This window comes from Lepidochelys olivacea, assembly GCF_965140295.1.
Source record: "Lepidochelys olivacea isolate rLepOli2 genome assembly, chromosome: 1".
Classification (NCBI taxonomy): Eukaryota; Metazoa; Chordata; order Testudines; family Cheloniidae; genus Lepidochelys; species Lepidochelys olivacea.
Genome location: NC_140411.1, coordinates 77,331,565 through 77,358,935, shown reverse-complemented (window position 1 = coordinate 77,358,935; position 27,371 = coordinate 77,331,565). Strand labels below are relative to the sequence as shown.

At 39.4% G+C, this 27,371-nt stretch overlaps 1 protein-coding gene across 1 annotated transcript in view; it reads left to right on the top strand.

Annotated features, from left to right (window-relative positions):
- The window catches only part of KLHL1 (kelch like family member 1), a gene marked incomplete at its 5' end in the record, with an annotated part of 430,814 nt that overhangs the window by 385,212 nt on the left and 18,231 nt on the right, over positions 1-27,371 (top strand). The window contains one exon of the mRNA XM_084617931.1: positions 9,414-9,576. Within this exon, the coding sequence (XP_084474057.1) occupies positions 9,414-9,576 (163 nt within the window). The remainder of the gene's footprint in view (positions 1-9,413; positions 9,577-27,371) is intronic.

The following is a 27,371-nucleotide window of genomic DNA, read 5'->3' as shown; positions in this document are numbered from 1 at the left end:
GGTGAGGACACCACGGTAAGTCTATCTAAGTACGTCGACTTCAGCTACGTTATTCACGTAGCTGAAGTTGCATAACTTAGATTGATTCCCCACCCCCCAGTGTAAACCAGGGCTTATTCTTTGGGGTTCAGATCCCGTGGTCTCCTCTTGGGGTGTCTGGACCTTGATTGTCATACCAGGTGCTGGAGAAACCCATTTCTATGTGGCAAACATCAGCTCTCCCTCCCGCCAGTCCTTGCTCAACGGCTATCACTTGAACAAACATTCCATGATAGCTCTTACCTATCAAATGGGCCTTTTCAGAGTCCTCAGATGTCACTGACTCATGTCCAACCACAGGTTTTACTTTCCACAACCATAAACATAAAATAACATTACTCACCTCATCATCAGACACCATATACTAATGTCCTTGGATCTGACAAAGTATCCAGTACCTCTTATGAGCTGTTGAATAGTGTAAATCAAATAACTGTCTTATTTATGTTTTCTTATTCCTCTAGTATGAAAATATTACATATGGAGAAAGCATGGCATAATTCTTTCATATTAGTGCTCCTCCCTCCCCCTTGGTGTACAGAGGCCTCAAAGAGATGACAGTACACCACACTATTCCTGGGTGCATCCCTTTATGCATCTGTGACACTCTGTGCCAAAGAAACACTCTGTACCCCATATTCACCATAGTAATATGATTATGATGTAATTATGATGTATCTTGTTCAAGGTATGTCATGTGAGGTGTCAATGTAAAAGTAAAGATTTGCTGAATATGAATATCCTATTTGTATGCATGTATCATTTTTGTATCTGGAGTTATGAATATTGACCATGAATCTATATTTCCAATGTGCTTGCTCCTGGGCAACACCCACAAACTAGTTTACATCCAGTCCAGCCAGCACATTGTAAAAGGCTATAATGGCCCATCAGCAAAAACAAGCTTTCCTGTGAACACTTCGGCCAAAATATGGGTAATGCCTACCATGACTCATCAAAGCATGCAAGGGCATGTGACTAAATCATTTTATATTGGACTCCATTTTGATGCCTGTACTTTTCCACAAACTGTGCTGGGGGCTTTGTTTGGGACAATAAAGTTCCCTCCATATGGCAGAAGCTATAAAAGGGGGAAGTGACATTGTCAAGGTTCCTTCCCACTCTGAACTCTAGGGTACAGATGTGGCGACCTGCATGAAAACCTCCTAAGCTTACTTTTACCAGCTTAGGTTAAAACTTCCCCAAGGTACAAATTAATTTTACCCTTTGCCCTTGGAATTTCCACTGCCACCACCAAACTTTAACTGGGTTTACTGGGAAACGTAGTTTGGACACGTCTTTCCCCCCCAAATCCTCCCAACCCTTGCACCCCACTTCCTGGGGAAGGTTTGGTAAAAATCCTCACCAATTTGCATAGGTGACCACAGACCCAAACCCTTGGATCTTAGAACAATGAAAAAGCATTCAGTTTTCTTACAAGAAGACTTTTAATAGAAGTAAAAGAGAATCACCTCTGTAAAATCAGGATGGTAGATACCTTACAGGGTAATTAGATTCAAAACATAGAGAATCTCTCTAGGCAAAATGTTAAGTTACAAAAAAGACACACAGACAGGAATAGTCATTCTATTCAGCACAGCTCTTTTCTCAGCCATTTCAAGAAATCATAATCTAACACATACCTAGCTAGATTACTTACTAAAAGTTCTAAGACTCCATTCCTGTTCTGACCCCGGCAAAAGCAGCATAAAGACAGACACAGACCCCTTGTTTTTCTGAAACCAGTTATACACCATTTCATGCCCACTACATGATTCCTATAGTAATGTATCATCAGAAATGTTTCTGGAGTGGTCCATACACACTAGTGCATCTAAGGTAATAAGCATCCCTGTGTAATTTACTGAGGCTAACTGTAGATCCAGAAGTTCTTGACGTATACGAGGTAGAGAAAAAATTTACCCACAAAAGGGGCACCAATCGCCGAGATGAACTGAGGGAAATAATTCCCATGTAGTGCATACCTAAGGTCCTATTGATGTTGTGACAGACTGCCCCGGGGGTGCAACCTGGAACTGGGGTACCGCTGACATACCAATCTGTTTTACCAGCCTGGGCTCCCTCTCACACTCTGCTGCTGTAACAAGCTGCAGACCACTCCTGGTCCTGCACTCACACAAACCTTTACACAGGGAATGACACACCCAGCTACAGTTACACAAAGGCTTCTCCTCAGCCAGTCATGAACTAACAATAGAGGGATTCCAACCGGCTCATCCCCCAGCTCCTATCTTAGGACCCCAGAGCTGTACCATCTTGCCCTGGTCAAAAACCTGATCCGTACAAGTTTATTATTCAGTTTGCCCCTCCCTCAAAGTGGAGAGGACCATGCACCAGTTTTTGCTCCTCAGCAGATTCTACAAGCACTTCTAGAAAAACACATTATTTTAGGTAAAAACAAACAAACAAACAAACAAATTTATTACCTACAGAAAGATAGATTTTAACTGATTATAAGCAGTGTGTGTACAGATCAAAGCAGATTACCTAAGCAATAAAACAAAACTGAAATCTAAGCTTTATAATCTAGATAGGATTTGAATCAAGCATTCTCTCTAGTACAAGCACTGTTGCTAGTACAAACAGGTTACCGCTTTTTCATACACAGGCAGGAATTCTTCTGTCCCAGCTGGGACCCCCTTCCTCAGTTCAGTCTTTGTTCCTCAGGTGTTTTCAGGTGTTGTGTTGTAAGGGAAGTAAGGCCAAGTGATGATGTCTGTCATAAATATAAAGGGAAGGGTAAACCCCTTTAAAATCCCTCCTGGCCAGAGGAAAAATCCTCTCACCTGTAAAGGGTTAAGAAGCTAAAGGTAACCTTGCTGGCACCTGACCAAAATGACCAATGAGGAGACAAGATACTTTCAAAAGCTGGGAGGAGGGAGAATCATAGAATCATAGAATATCAGGGTTGGAAGGGACCCCAGAAGGTCATCTAGTCCAACCCCCTGCTCGAAGCAGGACCAATTCCCAGTTAAATCATCCCAGCCAGGGCTTTGTCAAGCCGGACCTTAAAAACCTCTAAGGAAGGAGATTCTACCACCTCCCTAGGTAACACATACCAGTGTTTCACCACCCTCATAGTGAAAAAGTTTTTCCTAATATCCAATCTAAACCTCCCCCACTGCAACTTGAGACCATTACTCCTCGTTCTGTCATCTGCTACCACTGAGAACAGTCTAGATCCATCCTCCTTGGAACCCCCTTTCAGGTAGTTGAAAGCAGCTATCAAATCCCCCCTCATTCTTCTCTTCTGCAGACTAAACAATCCCAGCTCCCTCAGCCTCTCCTCATAAGTCATGTGTTCTAGACCCCTAATCATTTTGTTGCCCTTCGCTGGACTCTCTCCAATTTATCCACATCCTTCTTGTAGTGTGGGGCCCAAAACTGGACACAGTACTCCAGATGAGGCCTCACCAATGTCGAATAGAGGGGAACGATCACGTCCCTCGATCTGCTGGCTATGCCCCTACTTATACATCCCAAAATGCCATTGGCCTTCTTGGCAACAAGGGCACACTGCTGACTCATATCCAGCTTCTCGACCACTGTCACCCCTAGGTCCTTTTCTGCAGAACTGCTGCCTAGCCATTCAGCCCCTAGTCTGTAGCGGTGCATTGGATTCTTCCATCCTAAGTGCAGGACCCTGCACTTATCCTTATTGAACCTCATCAGATTTCTTTTGGCCCAATCCTTCAATTTGTCTAGGTCCTTCTGTATCCTATCCCTCCCCTCCAGCGTATCTACCACTCCTCCCAGTTTAGTATCATCCGCAAATTTGCTGAGAGTGCAATCTACACCATCCTCCAGATCATTTATGAAGATATTGAACAACCCCTGGGGCACCGGCTGCCAACTAGACATGGAGCCATTGATCACTACCCATTGAGCCCGACAATCTAGCCAGCTTTCTACCCACCTTATAGTGCATTCATTCAGCCCATACTTCCTTAACTTGCTGACAAGAATACTGTGGGAGACCGTGTCAAAAGCTTTGCTAAAGTCAAGAAACAATACATCCACTGCTTTCCCTTCATCCACAGAACCAGTAATCTCATCATAAAAGGCGATTAGATTAGTCAGGCATGACCTTCCCTTGGTGAATCCATGCTGGCTGTTCCTGATCACTTTCCTCTCATGCAAGTGCTTCAGGATTGATTCTTTGAGGACCTGCTCCATGATTTTTCCAGGGACTGAGGTGAGGCTGACTGGCCTGTAGTTCCCAGGATCCTCCTTCTTCCCTTTTTTAAAGATTGGCACTACATTAGCCTTTTTCCAGTCATCCGGGACTTCCCCCGTTCGCCACGAGTTTTCAAAGATAATGGCCAATGGCTCTGCAATCACAGCCGCCAATTCCTTCAGCACTCTTGGATGCAACTCGTCCAGCCCCATGGACTTGTGCACGTCCAGCTTTTCTAAATAGTCCCTAACCACCTCTATCTCCACAGAGGGCTGGCCATCTCTTCCCCATTTTGTGATGCCCAGCACAGCAGTCTGGGAGCGGACCTTGTTAGTGAAGACAGAGGCAAAAAAAGCATTGAGTACATTAGCTTTTTCCACATCCTCTGTCACTAGGTTGCCTCCCTCATTCAGTAAGGGGCCCACACTTTCCTTGGCTTTCTTCTTGTTGCCAACATACCTGAAGAAACCCTTCTTGTTACTCTTGACATCTCTTGCTAGCTGCAGCTCCAGGTGCGATTTGGCCCTCCTGATATCATTCCTACATGCCCGAGCAATATTTTTATACTCATCCCTGGTCATATGTCCAACCTTCCACTTCTTGTAAGCTTCCTTTTTATGTTTAAGATCCGCTAGGATTTCACCATTAAGCCAAGCTGGTCGCCTGCCATATTTACTATTCTTTCGACTCATCGGGATGGTTTGTCCCTGTAACCTCAACAGGGATTCCTTGAAATACAGCCAGCTCTCCTGGACTCCTTTCCCCTTCATGTTAGTCCCTCAGGGGATCCTGGCCATCCGTTCCTTGAGGGAGTCGAAGTCTGCTTTCCTGAAGTCCAGGGTCCGTATCCTGCTGCTTACCTTTCTTCCCTGCGTCAGGATCCTGAACTCAACCAACTCATGGTCACTGCCTCCCAGATTCCCATCCACTTTTGCTTCCCCCACTAATTCTACCTGGTTTGTGAGCAGCAGGTCAAGAAAAGCGCCCCCCCCTAGTTGGCTCCTCTAGCACTTGCGCCAGGAAATTGTCCCCTACGCTTTCCAAAAACTTTCTGGATTGTCTATGCACTGCTGTATTGCTCTCCCAGCAGATATCAGGAAAATTAAAGTCACCCATGAGAATCAGGGCATATGATCTAGTAGCTTCCGTGAGCTGTCGGAAGAAAGCCTCATCTACCTCATCCCCCTGGTCCGGTGGTCTATAGCAGACTCCCACCACTACATCACTCTTGTTGCACACACTTCTAAACTTAATCCAGAGACACTCAGGTTTTTCTACAGTTTCTTGTCACAGTTCAGAGCAACTGCACCTGTATTTTCACTTAAATACAGAGTGCTTCAGCAAGGGCAGCCCCTCAGGCTTCTCGTTCCCTGGCTGTTATTTTCTTGGGTGAATACACACATCTCACTCCCTCCTGGCCTGAGTATTTGCAAGCCAAACAGTCCCCTGCCTTCCCTGTGTTATTCCCAGCAGTCTACCTAAACAGATGGGCTTGCTTTCTCTTCAGAGACTGATATATGTGTGTCTGCCCACCATTATAAATTATCACACAGTTCTTCTGATGCAAGCCTATTTTATTCTCAGGTAAAAGCACTAGAAAGAAAACATACTAAAAATTATAAAAGAGCCTACATGCCTACTAAGTTTATCAGAGATTACCCCAATCCTAACATGGACTCTGCTCCCAAAGCAGTCCTTCAGCACTCCACCCACGGGGTTTCTTGTGATTACAGGTTCATCACAGCTTCAGCGCAGAACAAGCCTGCAGTCTTATGGACCCACAGTAGGCCAGTCCTTCCAACCCTTCTCAAAGGTTTGGGGCCCTCTGTGGACAGGGGTCCTGTATATTTGCTGGACAAGGAAGAAGGTCGAAGCCTGTTTAAAACCAGGCTATTTATCCAAAAGTCCTTTCTTTGTCTATTGGTCCCTGGAGAATCCAGTGTGAACCTTTCAAGGGAGGCGGGTGTGGCTTCAAAGGACTGATAACCAGAGAAATTATATTAGCATCCTTCATCTCCTAGAGGAGTTAAATATAATTCCACAATAAGAAATACACAACTACATTTTAATATAATATATCCCAAAGGCATTAATTCTAACTCAATAAGGTTTAACTTAATTCAGTAAATTTTATCTTAATTCCTTAATTCCATTCCTTAATTCCATAAGGTTTGTCCAGGATATTGTCTCTGCCACACTTGTAGACTATGATCAAATCGCCTCTTGGATACACATCTTGGGTAAGCTATGTGGATATATATTAAGTATGTCACTTTAAAGCAGGTTTTCCAGATTGTCAATAATTCTTGTTCTTTTCTGAATTTTTCCCATATGCTATCAACAGTGTAGCAAGCTGTGCCAGCACTTATTAGGGTTCAGACTGTTTTCACTGACAAATGCAGAAAAAGAGTGCCCTACAGTTCGCCAGTCCAATGTGACTGCAGGGTGTCTCTTGTAGTAGACAGGTGTTGCCTACATGCTACTACCCTGGATGCGCAGATTTCTGGCCTAAAGGGCAGAATTTAGCCCTTTTTTCTTTTCATTTCAATCCAAGCAAAGAGATGGCTTACTGTGTTCTTAGAAACATCTACAATTTATTTTCGCATTGATGGTTCCATTGCTTCTTCCATCTGCTTATTTATGCAAAACAGATTTATTTTAAGTGACTCTTTCTTAATTTGAAAACCCAACCAAAGAAACTCCCCACCCTCACCCCACACATTTGCAGGCAACATATGCAGTCCCTCAAATTGCCATGTATGCAAGTAATATAAAAGTAATACCTGATGTCATATAGCTCGTATGAGCACAGAAAAATCAGTGATAGACAAATGTTCTATTTATCAGATATGATTGACTCAGTTCACAAATTAGAATAGTACTTGGTTTGTAATACTGTCCTGATGATTTGGAGAAAGACAAATAATCATAATGCATGGGGTTTTTTTTCCTGCAGTTGGAAGATAGTCCTTGTTGAATTGTTCTATAGAAATGCTAGTTGTTGCAGCTTTCTGATTGTATTCCAGTATGATTAAAAACCACATGCAAATAAAAAAAAAAAGCATAACTAAAATATCTATGGGTTAGGGCAAATATAAAAAACACTAGAAATACTATGATGACTCATTTTTGTTGAAGGCTGTTGTATTTCCAGTTTCAAGTTATATTACGTAGCCTCAGATCTACGTGTTTCTATTTTTCACCCATAAATTTGTTAGTCTCTAAGGTGTCACAAGTACTCCTTTTCTTTTTGCGAATACAGACTAACACGGCTGCTACTCTGAAACTTTTCACCCGCTGACAGCCTAAAATGGAAAAATTAGCCCCTAAATAAAGGATTGGGTAAATTTACTGGTCACACAATTCTGCCAGCCTTACTCATGTTGACTCATGTTAATAACATACTCCATGAATAGTGCTATTGAACTCAAGTTATTTATACATACAGTAGCGCGATCCACTAATATCCATGGGAGTATTTGTGGAATAAATCACTACTCAATGTGAACAGAGTTGGCAGAATCTGTTGCTCAATTAGTATCACACCCATTCACCCCAGTAGGACACAAATCAAAATCAGTCTGAATTGATCAATCTTGGATTTTGTTTGTTACTAATGAGCTGGTTACTAATGAGCTAATGAGAGACATAAATATAATATCTTTCAAAAGGTTTAAATGAGTAATTTTTTGCAGTGAACACTTTCATCACTGTTCAACAATGGGATGAAATTCTATGCTCCAGAGTTTACTTTATTCAGTATTTTAAAATGCAATGGGCCAGAACTGGACTAGCTGTTTTGAGGAGGAATTATGGGGAGAATGAGGGCATTTCATTCTCAGCAAAGAGGGGGGTGTTTCAAATGTAAATGTAACAAGAATTTTTACATGTACAAAATTTTTTTGTACAAAATTTACAGAATTTTTTTATTGAGTTCATTTGGTAGATGTTGATGATGCTCTGGAAAATGGAGTGGGTGCTGAGGTATCAAAATTCACAGATGGAACAAATTATTTAGGTTAGTCAAGTCCAAAGAAGACTGGGAGAAATGTCAGAATATCCTGACAAAGTGCGGTGAATGGGCAACATGATGCCAGATGAAGTTCTATGATAATAAATACAAAGTAGTGCATATTGGAGAGAAAATATGTATTACTCATCCACTCTATAGGGTTCTAAATTAACTGTATCAATTGAGGAAAAGGACCTGGTCATCACTGTGGAGAACTCAGTGAAAATTTCTGTTCAGTAAACATCTGTAATACTATGTACAGTACTAGTGACAATTTCTCGAACAAGAATATTACAGAATTTGAAGAAGTTCAGAGAAGGACAATATATGAAGAGTGATTCAGAAGAATTGGGCTTGTTTATCTTAGAAAGGAGATGAGTAAAAAGGGACATGATAAAAGTATATAAAATTAATGGTAAAGAGAAGGTTGACTGGGAGCCACTGTTCTCTTTGGCTCACAAGATTAGAGCAAGGAGACATTCAGTGAAATCAAAAGGGAAAAGTTTCAAAACAGATTAAAGCTACTTGTTTTTCACATAATGTGTAATTAGATTGTGGAACTTGTTGTCACAGGATGTTGTTGAGGCAAAGAATTTAACAAGATTCAAAGATGGATCATATCTTTATCAAGATAAATACGTGGCATATCCAGAATTGTTATAGTAAATGCTAACTAAAAGTTTGGAAGGGATAAATATCCCATGCTTTGTGTTTTAAAGCAATCTATTAGGGATTAGGATAAAATCTTATTGGGAGCAGATTATCCTAACTACTGTAAAGTTTTTTGCACCTGACTCTGAAGCATCTGATGCTAACCACCGTCAGAATATTGCAAATATTCAGAATATAGGAAATGCCATACTGGATGGTCCATGTTCTTATGTTATCTGCATTAAGATTTAGGGACATTGCTGCTGAGTCATGCTGGCATCTTTTATTTTATTTTGAGGACATGTTAAGGACTCAGTCCATTTGCAAGATAATATGTAAAACAACACAAAGTATGAGTGGGAGGAGATGATTGCTATGCATCTTATTCAACCAGGAGTATATGGGCATATTCATATTTACTTGGTACCTTTGTGATGGTAAATATTTATTTAAGAATGTAGTGTAAGATAATCTATCTAGGTTTATCTTCTCTCACTCTCTCTTCTATTTTAGGTGTTACAGTACTTGAAGGGCCTATTTATGCAGTGGGTGGCCATGATGGCTGGAGTTATTTGAACACGGTTGAGAGGTGGGATCCACAAAGTCAGCAGTGGACATTTGTGGCAAGTATGTCAATTGCCAGAAGCACTGTTGGAGTGGCAGCATTAAATGGCAAGTGAGTAGGGTATTCTTGTTCTGTTTAAAACACACTTTTCTAAAGGATGAGTAACTGTTGCACAATAGTAAATATCTTTTGGTGTATTACATTTGAGGGCATCATTGGAAGTAAATATAGACATAGGGTTGTTGCCATATGCACATCAGCTCTCTGTATGTTACGTTGATAAATAGCAAATTAAAATATATTGTCTCAATTTTTCTTTAAGTAATAAGTTCATGATTTACATTAAAGATCTGAGAACATAGAGCTGAAGTCAAACTGTGTATATAATAATTCCAGGAGGTACAGGGGAACATTTTCAAAGTGCTGGCCAGGACACATTGTGAGTTCACTAATCTGATCTATATGTGTTGTGGGTGCTAGCTCTATTCAGCAGAGTCAACTTACCCAGGTACTGCTGTCATTTCCCTAGTAGCTGGAATTTCTTTATATGCATTCTGCATATTATGGCAGTCAAAAATTAAACCACATGACCTTTATGGTCTGAAAGCTGCAGCTCTAGCAAGTGAACCAAAGGTAAAACTGCCTCTCGCTGTGTGCACTAAACTTGCCATTTGTGGAGGTCTCTCAATGTGCTCACATTCTAAGCACCACCTGTAGGGTCTGCCCCCTCTTTGCTTTTGTTTCTTTCTTGATCCAGCAAATGTAGGATACTAATAAGAGCTGGTTGAATAGTTCTTTATGTTATTTACTGTTTATGGTTAGTTGTTTGCCTATTTACAAACTTTCAGTCCTCCAGTCAGGAAGCAAAAACTAAATTGCAGAATTTGCTACCAGTATGCACCATAAATAAAACAAATAAAGAATAGTTGACGTGAACAGTTCACAAGCATCTCTTAGTCTGAAAATGGTTCATCTAAAGTATTTGGTGAATATTTTTGAATTACTGATACATCAAGAACTTGAAACATCAAAGAAACTCAGGATTGGTTTGTGCTTTGGTTATATTATATACATCTCACTCACCTTCTCTTAGGAATAAACTATGTAAGAAAACATCAAGTGTTTAAAAGGTTCACACCAAATTATCACCCTTTCCTCCATTTTGCCATTTTTAACAAATTTGCACATTTCTTTGCATCTACACTAGCGAACATTGTAGCCATAATTCAGTCTGTTGGTAGCAGTAGTGTCAGATATTATAGAGACAAAGCTTTGGCTATCAAACAAGGATCCATTTATATTTGAAAACTGGGGTTTCCCTTCCTACAGTTTAATCCAATTTTAAAAACATAATTGAACTCCTTTAAAACCTATAGTACAAACTGCTAATGTAATACCGTTTGATTGTCTTCTTGAATCATAATATAATGGTACCCTGAATCACACTTAAAAATAAAGTCACTACCCACTTACATTTCTGTCTAAATGAGGCTACTATAAAAGAAGTATAGGGGAATTATCCAAACGCCCCAAAATAAATCAGTGACTCTCTGATCACTTCCTGACCTCCTAAATTCTTAATGTTCTGACATAGCATACATTATCTTCTAACGTGGATAGTTTCTTGTCATAGCCTCCTACACAAGTCTGAACAAGTGAGCAACTATTCTTCACTTGAGTGACAAAATCATACACCTATCACAAAGCAGAACTTTATTATGCTGACTGGTAGCTTCAGCAGGGAGACCCCAGTTTATCTTTTGCCTGCAGAAGTTTAGTGTGAAGCATATTACCAAGCTTCTCTGCTACCAATGCAGGGTTCCACTCTCTTGAGTTGACTAGCTCTTATTTCCAAGTCCAGCCAAGGAGAGCTTGGTGTAGAGTCAAAATCTCTCTGGCTCATGCTGTGGCCTGACAGATCATTGTGTTTGGCTGAGCTTAATTAATCCAACTGAGAGCAATTTTCCAAAAAGAATCTTTACTGGATCAGAGCCCTCACCCTTGTTCAGATTCTGATCACTCTTCAGAAGTTGCACTCAACACAGTAGCATCTTTCATTTGAGGCAGATGATCTCGGAGGTCAGACTAGATGATCATAATGGAGGTCAGACTAGATGATCATAAAGGTCCCTTCTGACCTTAATATCTATGAATCTATTAATCTCTTTCTCCTTATAGTTAGGGTCCTGCTAAATTCACAGCCCTGAAAAACTCATCACGGACTGTGAAATCTGATCTCCCCCGGCTCCCTGTGAAAGCTGGTCTTTTGTGTGCTTTTACCCGATACTATACAGATTTCACAGAAGAAACCAGCATTTCTCAAATTGAGGGTCCTGACCCAAAAACGAGTGCAGGGGAGTCACACGGTTATTTTAGGAGGGTCACGGTATTGCCACCCTTATTTTTGCACTGCTGCCTTAAGAGCTGGATTCCGGAGTCTGGCGGCTGCTGACTGAGGGCAGGCAGCAGTGCAGAAGTAAGGATAGCAGTACCATCCCTCCCCCCCAAGACCCACCCCCTGGTCACAACTCCTTTTTCGGTCAGGACACCTACAATTACAACACCATGAAATTTCAAATTTAAAGAGCTGAAATAATGAAATTTATGATTTTTAAAATCCAATGACCATGAAATTGACCAAAATGAACCATGAATTTGGTAGGGCCCTACTTATAGTGTTACTGGAGAAATACCTGGGTAAAAATGCCATCTATGGGTTTTGCCCAATCATCAGGGAGGAAGCAGAAAGTTGCTATTGTGGCGTGAGTATTAACTATGAGAGGCTCGTGGAACCATTTTAGATTATTTCAATCCTCTGAAACCTTCTCCAGAAACATGAGAGAATTGCCTGGCAACACGAGAGAATCACATCCAATTTCTCCATTTGGCAAGTTTTCTCAAGACTGTGAAAATAGCATGCATATGAACACACCAATATCCTGATTGACATCAAATAACATAAAAATGGCCATACTGGGTCAGACCCATCTAGCTCAGGATCCTGTCTTCTGACAGTGGCCAATGCCAGGTGCTCCAGAGGGAATGACCAGAACTTGGCGATTTTGAGTGATCCATCCCCTGCTGTCCATTCTCAGCCTCTGGCAGTTGGAGGTTTAGGGATACCTGGAGCATGTGATTGTGTTCCTGACCATTTTGGTTAATACCCATTGATGGACCTATTCTCCATAAATGTATCTAATTCTTTTTTTAACTCAATTATACTTTTGGCCTTTACAACATCACATGGCAACAAGTTCCACAGATAGACTGTGTATTGTGTGAAGAAGTACTTCCTTCGATTTATTTTGTTTTTAAACCTGCTTATTAATTTCATTGGGTGACCCCTAGTTCTTGTGTTATGTGAAGGTCTAAATAACACTTCCCAATTCACTTTCTCCATGTCATTCATGATTGTATAGATCTCCATCAAATCCCCATTTAGTCATCCCTTTTCTAACTGAACAGTTCCAGTCTTTCTGATCTATGCTTGAATGGATCATTTTTGTTGCCTTTCTCTGTACTTTTCAGTGAGTTACTATGTATTTGCCTTCCCGTCCACATTAGCTATTTATTAATTTGCTGTTAAATAAGTCTATATTATTTGAAATACAGATGATCCAAGAACACTGAACATACACATTTCATAACAGAACAAATATTATGATGGGGACAATAAAAGTAAAAAGATTAAGACAATACATTTTCCACTGAAAGATTTTATTATTAGAGACTATGTATGTCAAAGAGATTTATGTATTTCCAAACAATTGTATGATACAACTGCAAATGAAAGTCTAATAGACCTTTCTGTTATATTACAGCTTTTAAAATGGCCATTTAAAAATTATTCCTGATATCTGAACCATATTTTGGAAACTATTCATTCTGCATTGCACTTGTTAAACAACTATGTATTTCACATTTTCAAAAAAAGACTTGACCTTTAATTATGTGTGTCTTTAATGGGGCATCAATAATAAATATTGTGCTGCATAAGTGAAAATACACAGCTGCTAACAGGATATGCTGATTGACAATTGTAGAACATCACAGAGGTTTACCAATCTGACTGTCACCAGTAATGACTTCAGCACACCACAGGAACCAACACCCACACACAGTAACTGTCTTCCAGAACTCAGGAGAAAAACCTCTGCCCTTTATTGATAACTTCATACTCAAAGATGTGTTTTAGAGAACTTTACAGTTGCACCTGCTGGTGTTGTTTATATCAAATATCACAGACTATTATTGATGACAGATAAATAAAGAAAAATGAGGAATCTTTTCATTTTAACTTTTAAGAGTAAAACTACTTTTTAACTTTCTTTTCAAATCACCTTTCATTCCCCTGGGGATCAGAAAAAAATAGACCTTTGTGTTTGGACTTTCTTTTGAGGATTTGTTTTGATTGAAGAAGAATTAAGGAGCCATCAAGAGCGTTGTAGGTGAATAATATTCCCTATTGATGTCAACTGTTTTTTACCCTGTTCTCCTGACAGAGAAGCAGCAATCCATTATTATTATTTGTATTGAAGTAGTGCCTGAAGACCCAGACTAAGATCAGAAGCTTATATGCTTGGCACTGCACAATACACACGTAATAGCCCCAAGGAATGTGCAACCAAAATAGACTACATGGTTGCATTGTTACTAGCCTCATTTTATACATGGGATGGGAAACTGTGGCACAAAGACAAAATGACTTGCCTAAAGTCACACAAGAAGCCTGTGACAGAAGCATGGAATTGAACCCAGATTTCCTGAGTCCCAATCCAATGCCACATCCTTCCACTTCCTCATAATAGATATCATAAATTAGTCCCAAAAGCATTATCATTTGGCATCCACCTTTGTCCCTTTCACATCCCAGTTTGAGCCTTTGACTGCTGTGATTAGCCTAATCTTTTTATATTTGAATTTATTATTTCCCACTCATGTTTTTCACCTAAAGATGCTGTCCAACATAAATCTGTGAGTTTGTATTTGCCTAAATCATAAGAACACTCATGATCAGACTGGCTGTGAGCAATTCTTTTCTCTGATGTTTGGTTGCAGTACATTGAATTCAGTGTAGATTCTACATCCCATTAATTTTGCTGAAAGAATCATAAAAGTAGAACATAATGATGCATTACAAAAAAATCATTTCTCCATTATCTGTCTACTCCACTCTTATTTTGCAAATGTATTTTTGCGTACTCTAACAAATCACTGTTTTGTGAGCAAGGGTTTAGTTATTGATTTAAATCAGTTGGGGTTTTGTGTATATTTGGCTAGGTTTATTCAGTTCTATGAGATTGACATTAGTTTGATTCATTTAGTACTAGGTTTTCACAAATTTGATTATTTTCTTGGTGCAAATTTTCAGCTATTTTTTATGTGTGAGTGTGATGAGGGGAGTAGGGGGAATTTCAGCTCTAATGGTTTAAGTTTGGAAAGTTATAAGCAACTGAAAATGGTGAAAAGGAACTAATGGAAAGTATTGAACAACCATAACAATAGATATCACTAACCGTGCCACCTATAATAAGTGTGTGATAAGGTGCAGAAGTGCTCTCTTGGATCCTGGGGACAAAGGGTTAACTTGAAGTAAGCTTCTCCTCCGCAAGTCCCTTGCACAGGTGGTCAGGTGAAGGGGTGTAAGTGGCTGCCTGAGAGTCAAAGAAGAGAGAATGACTTTGGGAAAGTATTGTGCTGTACTCAGAATTAAAGGAATGGCCTGAAACCCTGACTGTGGAGTTTTCTGTTAACTTTTCTGCTTATGGATTGGAGTGTGGACACTCCAAATATTACAGATTTGTTTATTTTCCTTTCTTGTTTATTTTCTTTATTTTCTTATCCCTTGACGAAAACACCTTTTGCTGACTGCAGCTTTACTTTTTGTTTTGGAGTCTTTCCATTAATTTATAAACTATTATCTGTAAAATAAAAGTTATTCCTATAGAATGATACCACTTGGCCTAATGTTCCTTGCAAACAAGTAATAGGATATTCCATATAAATCTTTTGAATTGGTGTGGGAGTACAGGATTCATCTGTGTAAAGCTGCAGAATCCTTTATTGATTTGGAAGGGAGAGCTATTTACTAGAGAGGCCAATTGCTCCTTCTTAAAACAAAACAAAACATAACTGGTGCATTGGGGAAAAGTGAGCTGGGAATTCTGTAAAGATTTCCTCATAGAATTCCCTTCTGATTCTGCCTTCTTTGAGGGTGGGTTCCTGAAGTTATATGGGGTGGGGAGAGGAGAGGGGATAGTGTGGCCCAGAAATTCCTCAGAGCTTTCTTGAATTCCTAGAGATTACCTGGACACCTTTCATGAAGGGCAGTCCTATGCATACAGCTTTCTGCATCTTCCATGGCAGAATGTGTCCCTTAGATGGTCGTATTTGCAGCAGTATTAATTTCCATATAGATTTCCTCCTGGAAATTCTCTACATTAGTGATGCAAACCCAGGAGAATCACTGCTCCCTAACTCTACCCTCTTCAATTCCTGTGCTGCCTTGTAACCTGCAAAGCCACAATTGCCCTGACTGAGGACTGGTTTCTTCATGCTCAAGGGAGGGTGAGACTGTGTACTACAGCCCCTGTTTCCGCATCTTGCAGATCTCCCACCCAGTTTCCAAAAAGCTTTTGCTTCCCTCTGTGAGCTGATCTGTAGAAGAGCATCTGGCCCTAGATTTCACCAGTGAAATCCTGGCCCCATTAATGTCATTGGCAAAATTTCCATTTATTTCAATGGGGCCAGGATCTCACCCACGATATTTAGACCAATGTTGAATCACTGTAACTGGAAATAGCTTTAATGGAATAAATCTCATTGTGCAGCTAGTACATTTCTGAATCTTTAGTATTTCTACTCATGCATTTCCTAATTAACATCCTCAAACTTTTGTAGACAACCATTTTCCAAGTAATATAATGCAATCACATTCATTGTTTGGGCTGTAGTTTTGCTAATGATTAATTTCATGCTGACCTAATTTTGTTTGGGGTTAGTCATTTTATGTTATGACACATTCATTGCTAATTGACGTCACAAAGTCATGAGGTTAATAATACCGCCAACTCCTTAATGGTGATTCAATATTTGGCCCAAGAAAATTATCAACATATCACATTCATATCTCCACCTACCTTTGCTGATTGTATGGTTGATTACAGCCTTCTCCAGGAGTTCTATTTTTCTGCCTCTCATGCATCACATAATAAAGAATCTGTGTCATTTACTCTTAGCAGAATAATTAGGACTCATTACTAATTCAGGTCTCTTGCTTGATCTCTTCTGCTTTTGCACACAAATCCACATTTCCTACATAGAGCTCCCATAGAGCTCAGTGTATGTATAGTACAATGTGCATTGGGGGGTTTCTTTATTTGTTTTTTAGAATCTCAAAAATGATCAGTTCCTAAGTAGGATTTAACTTGGTGTGTTACATCTAGCCAGCTAAAGACCATTCAAGCCCTGCATTTAAGAGGGGATGAAAGTCAGATAAATACATGGGAATTTTAAAGTGATGTAAAAAATCCTAAAATTACTTAAAGATGTATTAGAATGGGGAGAGGAGGTAAAGGGGCATCTTCTCTCCTCTCCTAGGACACTTATGCATAAACAGAGGAGACTTCCTATCTAGATTTTGAGATAGCTCAAAGGGGTGTCTATCTACCACACTCATTGGTACACCGCAATCCCAAGGGAGCATGGTCTGTCTTCAGGTGGGCAGGAGTGACACAGTCAGGCCCCCAGCTGGCTAGCTCATGTTTTGCAGTGTATATATATTTCAACAGTCAGTGGTGTCCTTTTTCAAAGTACTTGCAAATTGGGTGCCATCAAGCAGTTCTCCTCATCCCTCACCATACCACCTTGCATGAGCAAGCTGTTTCTTCTATATTCTTCTGTTTATTCTATACACAGTTATTCTACACACAGTTGACACTACTCTACCTCTGCTGCACCACTCCACCATTCAGCTCCTACCATTAATGGAAAGAGTTTTTCCTCAGTTCTCTTTTAGGTACATGCTAAAATGGATAATGAAGTCCCTTTAGATTCTTATATTGCTGGTTCTCCAGCTCTGGTTCCAAGTGTACATAGGATATAAAGAACACAAATTATTTAGCAGATTACCTACCAACACCTTTGTCATGATATCAGCAAAGACATGGGGTCTGCTGGGGGAGAAAAAAAACAATATGGGGGAACAGTCACTAGATTAAGTTCACGGTGGACTAACTACAGAGTGGACTGTACTTCCCAAGAGGTAGGAAAAATAGGAATGAGCTGAGAAGAAAAAAGGTGAGGACACAAAGAAGGAAGAGGGAAGATTATACCTGAAATGAGTAAAAAAAAATGGATAAATTTCACAACATTCAAACTTTTTCTGGCCCTATCACTAAATCAAAGCTCTGAGCTTTGTCATTCACTGGACAAAGCTTTGAATCAAAGCTCTGAGGTTTGTCACTCACTGGACAAAATACAGATATCTAGTAATTTAAACAAGACATTGAAAGTGTGTGACACTCTTTACATGACACACCAAGCCAAGCATATAATAAATAGCCTCCCTCGGTTGTTTTAAGTACCCTCCCCCCATCTCAGTGGGGGGGGGGTGGACATTTGGTCAGATTGTAGGGAGAATGTACTGTTCCCAGAAGGAAAGGTGTGGGAGAGCCCATGTCTGGGAAATGCCTCCCCCAGCCTCATCAAGTAAGGGGTGTGCTGTTTGTTGGTCAGGCCAAAAAAAGATATGCTGCTTACAGACGGGAGTGGGAAGGAGTATGCTCTTGAACACATCCGTATGTTTCTTTAGAAGAGACTATACATTAGGACTACCACAGTTACTTCTAAATAATAAAGGTCTTCAGCGATCAACAGCAATCAGTTACAGAGAGTTAAATAGTCTACTTGATATATTAATTTTATTGCATTAGCGTACAAAGACCCCAACTGAGATTCAGGCTGCATTGTGCTAGGCACTGTAAAACACAAAGCCAAAGACAATCCCTGCTCCAAAGAGCTAACATATTAAATAGCGAGAACAGGCAAAGGGTGGGTGAAAGGAAATAGAACCATTTTACTTATGGGAAAGTAAAGGGTCATACAGATTAAGGGCTAGTATTTCAGATTCTCAGCACCTACAACTGGGGCCAAATGTTCAAAAGAGTACAAGATCCAGCAACTCCTATTGTAACATTTTTGGCCAAATTTTCAAGCGCTTGACTCTAATTTGCTGAACTCTTGAAAACCTACTTATGTAATATGGTGCCTAAATGGAAGGTGAGGGATCTTGGAAATCCCAGCCTTTGGTGACTGACCCTTTAAAAGTTACAGATGAGGTTGCAACAAAGCTAGGAATTTGGATGCAGATTTCCTGATTTCCAATTCTATTCCTTAATCACTATATCTTTGTGAACTTTGATCGAAATATCTACAGATTCACTTTCACAGTTATAATCTGAAGTAGTAATATAGATATATAATACTTGTCTCATTTACATCTAGCTCCTACAGCAGGCCTGAAATAGCTACCATGTTCTGTGAATGGATGTGCCCTACCATCTTGGCTACTGTTTTATATTTCTGTTTCTCTAGTTTGGGATCTTCATAAATTTCCCAACACTTTCTATATTTGGGGTGATGTCAAATATCTTTTGAACTGCTAGATCAACTTGTGTTAAGTTTTTCATTATTGAGTAAATTGAGATGGATTCATTCCCTGTGAAGGTCACAGACTAAATGATCACACACGGCATTTTCCAAGTCATCCATATAAATGCAAAGCGCTGCTAATTTTTATATGTCAGTAAACATTGAGAAACTTGCTCAAAGCTGCATTATTTTACCAAGTAAACCATTAAAATAAATATGCTGTAATTATGATTTTAAAGGAAAAATAATACCTCCAGATTTCACTAGAACTGGGAAAATCAGAAAATGTGTCTGCAGCAATTATATTTTTATCAGAATAAGTGTGTGTGTGTGTGTGTGTGTGTGTGTGTGTGTGTGTTAGTTTTGTTTCTTATTCGTTTGGTCTTGAAATGATTACACTTATATTCAAAAACCAGTTTCTTTGATTTTTCTTTTCTTTAGTCCATGTGCACCTAGAGAAACCCTGCCACACAGGCTGGCCAATTCATACACAGGCACATGAGAGAGAGAGAGAGAGAGAGAGAGAGTATTGTGTTGTACACTTTCTGCCTACTGTATTTCTCAGGACATACAAATGAAGAATATTTTACTGAATGTTATAAATATTTTCCCTGCTGCTGAAGTACTATGATGCTTTCCTGTATCAAAAAATTGCCTGCTTTCACAAATCAATTTACAGTAGGGGGGCTCAGATTACCTGCCAAACTAGAAAGAAGAGAAAGGCAGTGTTAGAGTGGCTTCATTTTCAAGAGCTTTATGCATATTGACTAATTCTCACAACATGGGGAAACAGAGGCAGACAGGTTAATGTTGGGGCCATAATGAGAGACACTGGAACAACTACTACAATAGTTATCTTTTCTCAAGCAAAAAACCTACTGGTCTCAATGAACGTTTTTGTCTCAGTAAAGCTTAAGGAAGGATTGCAGAATTAGCTCATGACTAGTCAGAATGAAAACTCTTATCAAACAAATTCTGATTCATTGGTAACACATTATTTTAGTCTCCATTATTACGCTGCTATATCCCAGATATTTCCATTTCTTTTCATGACAGGATCAAAACCATTGATGTTTTATAAATGGAGTATTTATTAATTCTAGCTTTTGATTAAACTCTCACTCCTCAAAAGGACAATTGATCAGCCCCTTGCTGCAGAGAAGAGGGTATGTTCCTTGAACATTTTCTTTCTTAGCTGTAGAGTTTTCAGGGAGACACATGTATTTTAAAATGTTTTAGACAGAAAATCGTACAATCAATGAATCTTGAGCCAGAATGAGTAGGAACAGTGCTATCATCTAAAATGACTGATATGACAGAAGAGATAAATATCACTAAAATAACAGCACTGCCTAGCACAAAACCATTTTGTGAGTTCGATAACGATCTTTTGAGAAATAAGACAGACTCACCAGGTATATTTGTTTACAAGTAAGAGGGTAAATAAATGTTCTTACTCTAACACTATAGGAAATTATTTGTTTATAGAGATGGTAAAGGGCATTGTGTCTGTCAGCTCTTGACCTGATATTGAAGTGGACTTTTCCAGTTAATGGAGTCCTCATACATTAACTGATCCTAGGGTAGGTGTGTATTCTCCCCATTTAACAATGGAGCTTTGAACAGGACTCCTTGTCAAGAGGAAATTATTTCTACCAAAAGGAACTAAACCTTGGCCCAAGTCATATGAGCTGTGCCAACCTTCTATCCACGGGAAATCACTCTCTGAATTGCTTGCAAAATATCAATAAATATTTCTTAGATGCCAGGACAATTCTTTTCAGAAAAAAAATGTTTTTTTTTCCTTCTTTGTCCAGCTTCTTGTATATTTAATCCGCTTGATTCTAATACTGCATTACTAAACGAAGGAAATATTACCCCAAATGTTGCACACTGGGATATCCATTAATAAACTGTCTTGGTCCTATAGCCCAACCATCAGAAAGTTGGTGCTCCTTTCTTAGCTGCACCAGAGTATCTCTTGGCATGCCTGAGGATGTGACAAAGGTGGATAGTTGCTTCCTACTCCTCACTCCAATCCTAGGGCCACGTGAGTACTGGTTTAGCCTCAGCCATAACTTACAGTAGGCTTGGGGTTGCTGTAAATTACTTTGACAGGTCCCCTCATACCTATGTCATGTCCCATATGCCAGAGTAATTCTCAGCTTCTCTTTTAGGTACACTGAAGTGGCACAAAGGGGTCTTAACATGAGCCAGGTTCTAGCCTTTGATATATCTGTTTAAACCATTTTGAGAGGTGAAACCCCATTAATCATGCCTCTACTTCATTTGTTAAACTGTTTTTACAAGCCATATTCCCTCAGATCAAAGGAAATCTAATATTTTGAAGTTTTCTTCTCAAACTAAATTTTAAAATGGTTCTCTTTGATTAGTTATTGGAGCTTTGCAACAATGTAATTGAAGTAAATACTTCCAAACTAACCAACCATGACTTTCCTTAACACTTTTCAATTTTAGAGTCTACTTTGTAGCTTCTATCCATTTTTATATTGAGAGGGATTTTAGGATTCCCTGTCTTCCTCAACATTTAAAGATAGGACTAAATGAAGTTTGGATGTTCCAAAGTTTGGGAGGGGTTGAGATGGGTTATCATTTAAGTTCATCTCTGGTCACAATACTGGTATAGCTTGGAGCATAAATCATTGAGGCAGTCCTTATTGAGCAAACATTTCTACTGTAATTGACATATATCAAACAGTTCAGGATTGATTCCTTTGTTTCTTCTTTGTGTCCCCTACCAGTCAGTGCTTGAAAAAGGAATGACCATTTCCCTGGATCTTACTAATATGATACCTCAGTAAATGAGTTCAGTAAGCAATCTCACTGAGATTTTTCCCAGCCTTTAAAATGAATAAAGATTTTTGAAAGGAAACACATACCATGTGATCCACTTTGTAAACACATACATTCCTCAAACATAAAAAGTTACATACATGGTCCAAAATGAAAAGTTTGCAATCCTGTAAATAATCAGAGGCCATCAAGAGTCATGAGGGAACAGGAGAAACACCCATACCCCAGTTTTATTTGCACATGGATCATGTTTTTCTAATTTTAAAATTGAATTAAAATCAAAGGATATTCTATCCTAATGCAGATAAGCTCCAAAAAGCACTAATAAAGTCCATAATAATAAAAATACAATGTGCAAATGGTAAATTTGAAGCCATGCTAAATCTTTTGCATTTATACTGGGAAACAAAATAATGATTTGGATGTAAATGGGAAATTAACCAAACTTTGCAGAAATTCAGAGAAGGGAGAAATTCTAAAGCTTTCCACAGGCTCCTTTTTAAATACAGAGAGACTGTGACTGATTAGTTTTGCACAATGAAGGATTAACTTCCATATAAATAGGAGGTCAAGGTAAAATGGTCCCAAGACAAAGATTACTGCTGTCAAAGAAAAAAATATGTATCTCAGAGTCTGATACTGCTCCATTGAAGTCAAGGGCAACTGTTTCCCTCAGGGGAAGAAAAAGAATCAATGGGCAGAGAATCAAGCCCAAAGAGAATACCTGCAGAAAAGTATGGTTTGTGACATTTTTATTCCTTTTTAATGTTTGTCCTTGAAAGTAAGTAAAAGATGCTGGACATTGATAGGTCATTTGTTTGTATGCTCTTTGTAACTAACGATATATCACCTCATGTTAAAATAAATGATTTTCCAGTTGTTTACAGACTACTTGCTGTAAGCAGCATAGTGTTATTATGATCTATTGTGGTTACTTTTATTACTACAGTTATTTTATATGACTATTGCTATTATTTCTGATCAGCTGTTTAGCTCAAATATTATACTCCAAGCTATTCAATGGGCATAATAGATAGCCCTGCTCCTAAGATCTTACAGTCCGAAAATCAAGCACATCAAAGATGGGATGAACTGGGGAATCCAGTGGTGGAGATAATTTATCCTGCTGGATATTATATATATATATATATATATATTATTTATTATTGCTATAGAGCTCTTCTCATGAGCCTCATCATGATTATCGTCTTACTCTATAGGTCAAATAATTTATTGAATTGTATTATTTTATTTGTTTTAACCAGTGTAAGTAGAAGACCTATAAGGTTAAGGTTACCATACATCTGTATTTTCCTGGACATGTCCGGCTTTTTGGTTATTAAATCGCTGTTCGGGAGGAATTTTTAAATATCTAAAATCGTTCAGGATTTTGGGCTTTATTATTTTTCCCCAAAGAAGAGTTGATCATTCAAGAAAGAGAGTGAATGTTGATCACTCGAGAGAGTGCCCGCTTTTCCCCCCTAGCTCCCAGTGCTTGTGCCGCGAAACAGTTGTTTTGCATGGCTGGCAGGGAGGGGGAGGAGGGGGAATGCGGTGCACTCAGGGGAGGAGGCAGGGCCAGTGCAGGGATTTGGGGAAGGGATCCAATGGGACAGAGAGGGGGCAGAGTTGGGGCAGGGACTTGGAGGAAGGGGTTGGAATGGGGGTGGGGAAGGGGTGGAGTTGGGGCGGGGCCAGAGGCGGGGGGGGCGAGCACCCACCGGCACCAGGGAAAGTTGGTGCCTAGCCCTGTGGTTCCAGACAGGTATGATCATTTTTCCATAGTGGTGATAGTGCAACGCCGACAATTTCAGTGGCTTTTCTGAGTTCGTACCGTGCACAGTAGTGTTTCCTCAAGAGCTCTTTATTTGAGATTTTCTTTTACTACTCCCAAACACAATGCCAAAACGAAAGTGAAAAATTTACTGCAGAACTAAAGACGAAATTCCCGTGTTTTAGAAGTGGTAGAGAAGAATGGGAAGCTGAGTGCTTGGTATGTAGACCTGGTACACATCTCTGTGAAAAATAAAGGCGCTAATGATTTATGAACTCATGTGGACTCAGACAAGCAGAAAAAAAGCAGTTCGAGGAGAGACTGATCAACAAAATTGACAGATTATTTTGTAAAACCATGCAGCAAATCAGAGGATGCTGTGACTGCAGTAGAGGGTTTCTTTTGCATTTTACACTGTTAAGCATCATAATAGCTTTAAGTCAATGGATTGCACATCTGTCTTGTTGAAGAAGACATTCCCCTGATTCTGAAGTAGCACGGAAATTTTCAAATGCTAGAACCAAGACAGAAGCAAATGTTATCTCTGTGCTTGCACCACATTCTTTTGATGTTGTTCTGAAAACATTTGAAGAAAATGACATAGCTTACTGTGGAGTTGCTACAGATGGAAGCAATCACAGTCCAGTGAAAATATTCCTTGTAATTATTCAGTATTTCGACTGGAAGAATGGCGGTTTGCAGTCAAAATGGATTGAGGTCCAGAACACACCTAATGAGACTGCCGACACGAATGCTTATTACATAAAAGAAATGCTTGAAAAAAATGATTTGTTCAAGAAGTGTATTGCATTTACAGGTGACAACTGCAATACAATGTTTGGAGGACTCTGGCGTGATGAAGATGGAAAGAATGTGTTTGCAAACTTAAAGAAGTTGTTGCAGAAGAGAACATTAATTGGTGTGGGTTCCCCAGCACACATTTTGAATAACTGTGTTCACCGTGCAGCAGAAAGAATGAACATTGACATTGAGAACATTATTTTTAAAATTTACCAGTACTTTCACATCTACACTGTCTGAACTGAGCGGCTGAAGGAGTACTGTGAGTTTGTTGATCTTGAGTACAGAAAGCTGCTTTCTCATAGCAAGACACGATGGCTGTCATTATTTTCAGGCATAACAAGGCTGATACAGATGTTTCCTGCCTTGAAGTCATTCTTTCTGTCACAGGACAAACCTCCCACAGTGCTTAAGACATTTTTTGAGTATGAATTAAGTGAGATTTACCTCTGGCACATGTATTCACTCATGAGTGTATTCCAAACTTACATTCAAGAAATCAAAAGGGAAAGCAATTCTGTCATGGAAGTGCTGAAAAGTTTGAACTCGGTTCACACTATCCTTCTTGAATGCAAGACTCACAACTTTATGTCCGTGAGAGTTAAGGGACTACTGGCACAAAAGCACATGGAAGGAATTGATGACGAGTGTGACAAATTCTGTACTGAAGTAGATAATATGTATAGCAGATGCTTAGAATATTTGGAGAAGTGGCTTAGACCCCCAGAAGACTTCTCTTGTTTCAGGTGGATTACCTGAGTGAGACACCGAATTGGAGTGAAGTGGAACCATGTATCAAGTACCTGATCTATAAGGGAGTGCAAACTGATGACGTGAAGTGTTTTGATCAGGTCAGCAACTTGAAGAAGTTTACGGAAAGTTGCAACTGTGATGAAGAGGTCAGTAATTATTTGCTAGCACACCAGAAGTGGACCAAATATTTTGAGAAATCCAAAAACCTTGAGTGTCATTCAGAAACGTTAAATATTGCACAGTTCTTCTTTGCTATTCCTTTTTGATGCAAATGTAGAGCGAATTTTTTCACTGATGCAAAGCCAGTGGACAAAGGAAAGGAACAACTTGAATGTTGAGTCACTGAAAGGAATTCTACTTGTACAGTACAACTTCAGACAAACTTCTTGTAAAGAATTTCATGCCTTCTTAAAGAGCAATCAACCACTGCTGAGAAAAATGCGATCTACAGAAAAGTATGTATGGGCACATGAAGAGAAAGAAAACTGAAGAACTGGTGAAAGGAAAGAACTCACTACGTATAAAGAAGTACAGTAAACTTTAAATAATTTAACTTCACTTTTGAGGCTTATATATACTCAATATAGATGACATGTAGCGCACAGCATGTGTATAATATGTGTATAATAACACATAAATAAAACGCGAGTTGGTAGATAATGGTGCAAATACCCCGGGTGGAGTGTCCTCATTTTTGAGTGTTCAGATATGGTAACCCTTCTCATTCCTGCAAAGTGCTGAACACCAACTCTTATTAACTTCTGGATAAGCCCTTAGGAACAGATTTTCAAAAGAGGTTAAGAATCAAGCTTTCAGTTACTCAGAACTCATCACTGGGGCCAGATTTCCAGTACATCTGACACCTATTTAAACACTTAGTTTTTAAGTGATATATACCCATCATGCCAAGCTCTCATATGGCTGCTTATTTCGGTACCTAAATGGGAGCCGAAATCTTTGAAAATCTGGCCCTGATTATGGGTGCTGAGCACTTTGTGAAAATTCTGGCCATACTGATGCAAGGCATGACAAACATTAATAGCTGGAGTCAACTATAGTCTGAACGGAGTCTGAATTCATTTGGTACATGATTTAATGAATAATGAAGGTAGCTGTTTCACCATTTAATCAAAGGTAACTAAAAAGCATCTCGTTTTTATTTGTGATTGCACCAAAACAAGAAGTTTTGAAACCCATTGAAGCAATCAGTCCCAATGGGTATTTCAGCAGAGATTAAAAACAACAGAATTTTGAAAGTGAAGTGTTCTTCTCTAACCTTACCCGGACACTGAATAGAAGACATCAAAGCAGTGATATGCTGCATAGAAATCCTGGGGAACTCCTGGGAGCCCTTTGTTAAAATTCTGTCATGATATTGAAGAGCAAGTTGGGATAATTTCCCTTCCTCTGATGGAGTTCACCCATGCTCTGGGATACTGCTAAATCATCCATGCCAGACACAATTTATCCCTTCAGCTTATTAAAAAATCCTTTTGAAGAGCTAATGCTTTCCCTTTGGAGTGGACAAAATGGCAAGTATTTCTGTAAAATTTCCCAGGGAGAGATTCCAAAGGACCCGGTTCTTCCTCTACAAGGTCTTCACACACAGGCCCAGCTTCAAATGATATGAGTTGACCAAACAGTGTTATGGTACCTATACTGCACTTCTTAAAGAAACAAAGTCGATTTCCCCCCCCCCCCAGCAAATGCAATTAAATATGTTTGCACTGGTATTGCCTCCCTTGAGGATTGATTGTCTGTTTAAATGGGAACACAAATTAATAGATTTCCTCATTCCTCACCCTTCTTTTCTGCAAACAGAGGTGCCCCTGAGACACCGGGTATATCACAGGCTAGCGGAAAATGCTTGTGTGGGAGCCCCTTGTTAAAATACTGGCAGCATGACCCTGCTTCAAAGGGAAATTTCAAAGCAAGTAATTCTTCTTCAGGGTGACTTGACTAATAACTATGGGAACCTTCAAGAAAACCATTAACCTGTAACTTCTACTGACTGAAGTGTGTCTGCTGTTTTAGGAACTAATCCTGCTGTCTCTGCTCAGGCAAAGCTTCTGTGGAAATGATGAATGTGTTGTCTGAGTTAGGATTGAATCTG